Below are 6,810 nucleotides of genomic sequence, written 5' to 3'. Positions count from 1 at the left end.
CAAGAACACCATCAGTGCAAACAATAACTTAGCAATAAATAAGAGGACAGGATAAAAACATTTGAAACAAAAAGTTCAGGGGTTTCCACAGGCGTATGGACGGAAGGACGAGGCACGCCCCCACCCTGCAGACCCATTTGCAATATGCACATCAAAAGGGCCACAGAATAGTATTAAATGATTGCTAATAAATATAGGCCTTTCAGGATATAAAGTGCTCATAACTCAAGACAAGAAGGGGGCAAAAGCAACGAGGGGACGCAGCCCCATCTACCAGCCTCTTCCCTCAAAGTGACCTTGTGCCCAGAAAACTGGGGAAAGTTCTATTTGCATTGGACATCTTCGAATAACCCTGCCAGATTTGGTCCTGTGAGAGCATTCTGGCATTGTGACATCACACTGCCGGCAATGTGATCCCTGATTGCCTGGCATCACATCCTAGGGAGAAATGAATCCAGTTTTAATCCAAATGGATTTGAAGGAGCTGCCGGCAGGGCAGTAAACAGCCCTTGACCAATGGCGACAGAGGCAGCATGCACACATAGACCCTCCCCAAAAGCACACCGATAAGGTTAGATCTGAGTCCGGCAGCACCTTAGAGACCAACAAGATAGAGACCAACAAACCAGCCTTAGAGACTGACAGGATTTTCAGGATAGGAGCTGAAAGCTGATTGGTCTCTAAGGTGCCCCCTAGACTTGAGCCTGGCTGTTCTACTGCCAGATGAAAAACGGAAAAGAACTGTGACAATTTAGCGCTTAATAATATATTCATAAATCATAATATACAATAACAGAAATATAAATAGTGAATGTAGTCTCCGGAATGATGTGCCGTTTCGAAAATGATCATCTTCTGAACACGGAGGTGTACCTTATCAAATATAACAATACAGATCTCATTTGAAAACTATATCTAACAGTGTATAAATATATAATGTAGATAAGAATAAAAATAGTATGAAACCTTACATAAACTGTCCTTCAACAATTCATTTCTCTTGGCGACGTATTGACAATATACTGTTGATTCTAAAAAGTACAACAGCAGCTGTTACAGTACACTTTCATTATTATTCATTAATACTCCACATACATGATTGTTAATATTAAAGTATATAATAAAGACACTCACCACTTCATCATAAAGCTATGCTTACAGCTATGTTCTTCAATGGGCTATGGTTGCTGAATGTCTTAGCAAGTGGATTCTATATCCTGCTAGTCTGTTTTGTTCACATTATATATTTATACACTGTTAGATATAGTTTTTAAATGAGATTTGTATTGTTATATTTGATAAGGTACACCTCCGTGTTCAGAAGAAGATCATTTTCTAAATGGCACATCATTCCGGAGACCATCGTCTACTACATTCACTATTTATATTTCTGTTATTGTATATTATGATTTATGAATATATTATTAAGCGCTAAATTGTCACAGTTCTTTTCCGTTTTTCATTTGTCTCATCACTGTGCCCATTCTTGTAACTATATTCTACTGCCAGACCACCAACACGGCGGCCCTCTGCCACCACGGTGCAGCCCTAGGCATGACCTCCGTCCAAGAAGGAGGCCTTTGTGGCCTACTGTCCCTGCCTTGAGCAGATGAGAGGTGCCTTCCCAAAAGTCCTCCTCATCTTCACGCACAGTGGCACCGTGTGACAATCATGTCCTGGAACAACTGGGTGACCAGCTTCCCTTCAGTGCCAAAATGCATAACCACCATTGGCTCGTATGCAGCTGGGACACAACACGGTGCTGGGGTCTCCCCAGAGAGGCTGTGGAGCCGGTACTTAATCTGGGCATGGATGCTGGCCGGCTTGTAGTTTTGGGGGCAAGAGCCTTCACAGAACTTCATGGAGTAGCTGCTGGGGGCCACCACCCAGTCAGACCACCCAATGTCCTCAAAGGAGACCTTCAGGGACCGCAGACAGCATTTCCCGTCACCCTTGCCGCACTCCTCATTCAGTTGCCGTGCCTTCCTCACCCGCACATGCTCCTGGGTCGCCACCTCCAGGGACAGCGCCTCAGTTCCTTCCGCAGTCGTGGTGGTGGCCAGCAAGGGGGACACATCAGCAGAGAACTCCAGCCCCAGAAGAAGTCTTTGCTCAGGGCCTGCCATCCAGTGATCCACAGGGTCTCTGAGGTCAAGGGTCAGGGAGGTTCTTGAGAGAACATAGGAGGCCAGGAGTTTGGGGGCCAGGCTCTCCCCGTCCACCAGTTTGTAGATGTTGACACGTGTGGCCCAGGTGGAGTTGGATCTGGAGATGTCAGGCCAGTTGAGGGCCTCCTTGAAGAGTTGCAGCTCAGCCCTGAGAACAAGGAGGTTCTGGTGGAGTGATGCTGTCCTGGGGAGTTCCAAAGTGTAGAAGTGCCCTGGGGCCTCCAAACGTCCAGGTGGACCTTCAGCCACATGTTTCACTTGAGGGAGAGAGAGAGGAGGGGGCAGAGATGAAGTTTGGTCTTATTCAACAAGGTAGTCTTTATGCAACCCAGCCCCACCTACCCTACACCAAGCTGCTCCAGGACACTGAAAGAACATAAACAAAGTGAACGCCTTGAAGAACAGCAGATTGACATCTTATGGATGCACTGTTATGGCTTCCCCAAAAGGCTTCTGGGAACTATAGTCTGATGAGTGTCCTGGGAATTCTATGTGAAAAATACCTAGCTTTCTTTCAAAAACATGATTGAATTATTAGTTTTAATATTTGTATCATCTTAGTTTATTAATCCCTTTCCCACCCTTTGCTCAAGTTAAGCAAAATTAGTTTTTGGAGAGCCAGAGTGGTGTAGTGTTTAGAGCATCAGGCTAGTATCTGGAAGAGCCAGGTTAAAATCCCCACTTGCGCCATGGAAGTTCGGTGGGTGACCTCGGGCCATTCACACTCTCTCAGCCTAACCTACCTCACAAGAACAACGTCTAGGTCCAGTCAGGCACCTTGAAGACCAACCAAGTTTTATCCAAAGTATAAGGTTTTTGTGTCTGTGCACACGTCTTCTTCAGAAGACTGGATCTGAGGAAGTCAGTGTGCACACGAAAACTTTATGCCCAGAATTAAACTTTGTTGATCTTCAAGGTGCCTGACTGGACTCAAACTTTGTTCTGCTGCTTCAGACCAACACTGAGACCCACCTGAATCTACCTCTCAAGCTTGTTGTTGTGAGGATACAGTGGAGGCAAGGGGAATGATACAATGTCAGCCACTTTGGGTCCCTGTTGTGGAGAAAGGTGGGGTATAAATGAAGTAAGTAAATAAATAAATCACCCTGTATAGGACACTGGAAACTTCTCAAAGTTAGTTAACATTTTTATACCCTCTGCTTTTGATGTAGTGGTTAGGGGCGCCGAACTCTAATCTGGAGAACCAGGTTTGCTTCCTCACTCCTCCTTCACATGCAGCCGGCTGGGTGACCCTGGGCCAGTCACAGTTTCCTCAGAACTCTCTCAGCCCCACCTGCCTCACAGGGTGTCTGTTGTGGGGAGAGGAAGGAGAGGAAGACTCCTTCGGGTAGTGAAGAGCAGGGTATAAAAACCAGCTCTTCTTCTTTTCTTTTCTTTGTGGCTCAGGGCGGCTAACAAACCATTCCAATTTAAAACCAACAAGGTCAATAAACCCCAATGACACCCCCCCCTCCTCTCAGGGGATTCGTTTAAAGGAAGTTAAAAGGGGAAGCGAACAGGGTCAAATACCTTCCAGATGCTTGGAAACTATTTAAATCTATAGTAACAGAAGTTCAGACAGAGTGCCTAACAGGGGAATATTGGAGGATGCCAGTGTGGTTAAGAGGCAAAACCAAGGAAGCTGTGACAGGGAAGATGCTTTCCTGAAAAAGTAAAGCTTTGTCCAAATGTAGAGGAGTGTAGAAGCTCTGGCAATACTGTGAGCAAAATAAGAATTTAAGGATGAACAGACTGTTGGAAACATTAAGGCAAAAAAAAAAAATTCCTGGGGGATCCAGGAAGTGAGACGACCTTATAGCCCAGCAGTCTGTTCTTGATCCATTAGGAGCAAGTGATGATCAACTGGATAGCTCAGTGAAAAAGTCAGTTCAGTATGCAGCCTGTAGGAATCATTGGGAGATCAACCAAACAGCCAGCTGCCCTGGTCCAATTTGACTTATTCTGTCATTTTTGGGTTGGGGACAACCTTAACCAGAGACATCTCCTAACCACATAAAAATATTAACAAATTCAAGAGGGTAGTCATGTTGGTCTGAAGCAAAGGAACAAGGTTTGAGTCCAGTGGCACCTTTAAGACCAACAAAGTTTAATTCTGGGGATAAGCTTTTGTGGGCACGCACCCTTTGTATCCAGAATTAAACTTTGCTGGTCTTAAAAGTGTCACTGGACTCAAACTTGTAAAAATATTAATAAAATGTGTAGTGCTGAGTGACACATTTGGAATACACTGTGGTACTGGTTTAAAAAAAAAAGGATAATTGAAGAGTTGGACCAGTTGTAGAAAAGAGCACTCGAATAAACCAGGAGCTGGAGGACAGATTAAGGCGCTTGTGGCTTTTTAGTCTACAAAGATGATGACTCAATGGCAGAGTAATGCAATTATCCCTGGGTTGGAAATGGAGCACTTTCTCTCCTGTAAACAGAGTTCAGGGTTATCCCGTGAAACTGATGGGCAGTAGATATAGGACAGACACTAAAGAAAGTGCTTCTTCGTACAGCACGTAATTGCCTTGCAGAACTCCCTATCAGAGGATGTAGTGCAGTTAGCTGTGTAAAAGGGAACCAGTCCAATCCATGATCCAGCCAGCACCCAAGGGGGCAACGGTCTCCAAGAGGCGGTAAGGAGGATTCTCACCACAGGCAAAGTTCCAGAGCCCACTTGCTTCAGGTGACTGGTGAATAAGGGAGGGTGTTCATTCAGTCAGTTTTTGTCCTGATTGTGCTTTCTTAGGTGGCTCAGCAAGGGTATAAGCTTTCATTTTTAAGCTGTCTCAAACCACTATTTGATGGTGGGAGAGACAGGTAGACATATTTATAAGAATAAATGGCTAAGCGGAACTTCCATGTTCCAGGCATAGTCTACCTCTGGATGCTAGTTCCAGGGGCAGAGCAACAACCAGGGAAAGCTCTGGCCCTGCTTGTGGGCTTTCGGGGGTTACCTGATTGGCCACCGAGGGATACAGGATGCTGGACTTGATGGACTGTTGGTCTGACCCAGCAGGGATGTTCTCCTCTGCTGGGACAGCCCAAACGGAGAAGCCAGCTTGAGAAACAGACAGAAGAACTTTTGAATTCCAAGATGCCAAAATGATCCTGATGCTTCAACCCATCTGGGCCACAATGGAGCAGCTCCGAAGCTCCTCTGGGGAGGGAACGGCTGTCGAAGAAGCTCAGGTTTGTGGTGTTCCCTATGCCTTCACAACCCCCCTTCTTGAAGCAGACAAGGAGATGCTCCTCCCCACCTCGGTATTCTATTTCTTTCAGATATTTAAACCCCACCTTTTTCCTCCAGTGTGGACCCACAGTGGCTTCCACCATAATTCTCTCCTGCACTTTCTTCTCATCGCCATCGCCCTGGGAGCGTGTGACTGGTCCAAGGCCACTCAGTGAGCATCCAGAGCAGAGTGAGGATTTGAACCTAGATCCTAACCTGACATGCAAAAGGAAAAGGCCCGTATAAACTCAAGGCGGGAGGCAATCCCACAGTAATTATCACTTACATTTCGGCCTTAGGAGGTGAACAGTTGTTCCCAGCTCTGCCGCGGTCCGGTTTGCTCTGAACTGAGCCAGCATCTCCCGATAGACTTGATGCGCCCTCTGGAGCCCATCCTGATCCAGAGGCTGCCGGACCACCGGAGGCCTCTCCAGGCCCAGCCGCTCCAAGAGGCTTTGCTTGATGGCCTCCAGTTGCAGCTGAGACGCACGGCCCCCTGATGGCCTGGGGTCCACCATGGAGAGCAGGGCCATCACCACCGCAAGGCCTGGGATGAGATACTGCGGTCTCGGCATTGTGCAGACAGCACACCTGGGAAGACGCGGTACAAATTTCCCAGGTATGTATACAGAAAGGCACCTGTTGACTGGGTGGTGAATGAATGAAGCTAACCACGGCGTGGCTTTATACCCGAGCTGAACCCTGCCTGGCTCTCTGGCAAGCTCACACCCTGCCTTGCGTCACCGGGTGAAGGAGTAAACACATACAGACAGCAAGAAATCCTGTCCAGGGACAATGGACTCTGGTGCAGCAGTTGGGGCGGGGAATGAAGAGCCACCCCACCCCACCAAGGAGAATTTTGACAGATCCCAAGTCCTGGCTATATACGGTGTTTTTCCGTAGCTATGGAGACAGGCCAGAAAAACAAGTCAAAGACACTTTCGAATGACATTCCGAAGAGCATCGTCTGGCCTGGGGGCCACAAAAAGATGAGCAACAGGTTGGGGGGGGGGTCAGCACCGGTGCTTCAGAGGAGTCCGTTTCCTGCTTCCCCCAACCCAGCAGCTATGTTCAGGCAGCATTCGGAGACAAGATCAGCTGAAAGTCCTCGGATGCAATAAGTTGGAACCTCCAAATTACCTCTCACCCAATCCAGCAAGGAGATTTCTTCTGTCATGAAGCCATAAGAGGATAGGACCGACCAGATTCCTCTCCACTCCGCTTTCCAGAGTCGCTCTGGCAGGCAGGGAGCAGGCGTGCTCCCCCAGTTTCCACTTTCCCACCTCCTAACCAGATAAACAAGATCCATCCCGGTGCCTTTTCACCTGGTTTCAAAAGTCATCCAGCTGGCAGATGCGAGGATGTGAAGACACGCCCCACCAAGGGCTCCCGCAGGAAGCGCAGAGA

General features: G+C 47.5%; 1 protein-coding gene across 1 annotated transcript; it reads right to left on the bottom strand.

Annotated features, from left to right (window-relative positions):
• Positions 1–1,643: 1,643 nt before the first annotated feature.
• On the bottom strand, positions 1,644–5,978 carry LOC107118683 (growth/differentiation factor 15-like). Its single transcript, XM_015421043.1, has 2 exons — positions 5,690–5,978; positions 1,644–2,425 (listed from the first exon to the last, which is right to left on the bottom strand). Exons 1-2 carry the CDS (start codon positions 5,976–5,978, stop codon positions 1,644–1,646), a joined length of 1,071 nt encoding a protein of 356 aa, XP_015276529.1.
• Between the last annotated feature and the right edge of the window lie 832 nt (positions 5,979–6,810).

Source organism: Gekko japonicus, unplaced genomic scaffold, assembly GCF_001447785.1.
Source record: "Gekko japonicus isolate JY-2015 unplaced genomic scaffold, Gekko_japonicus_V1.1 scaffold5186, whole genome shotgun sequence".
Lineage (NCBI taxonomy): Eukaryota > Metazoa > Chordata > Lepidosauria > Squamata > Gekkonidae > Gekko > Gekko japonicus.
Note: the sequence above shows the minus strand (reverse complement) of the source record. Positions and strands in the feature narration are given on the sequence as shown.

Excerpts from the sequence above, each read along its gene's own strand:
- LOC107118683 (XM_015421043.1), bottom strand. The coding sequence starts at position 5,978 with ATGCCGAGACCGCAGTATCTCATCCCAGGCCTTGCGGTGGTGATGGCC. Across the intron at positions 2,426-5,689 it reads TCACCTCCTAAGGCCGAAAT|TGAAACATGTGGCTGAAGGT; the intron begins GTAAGTGATAAT and ends CTCTCCCTCAAG.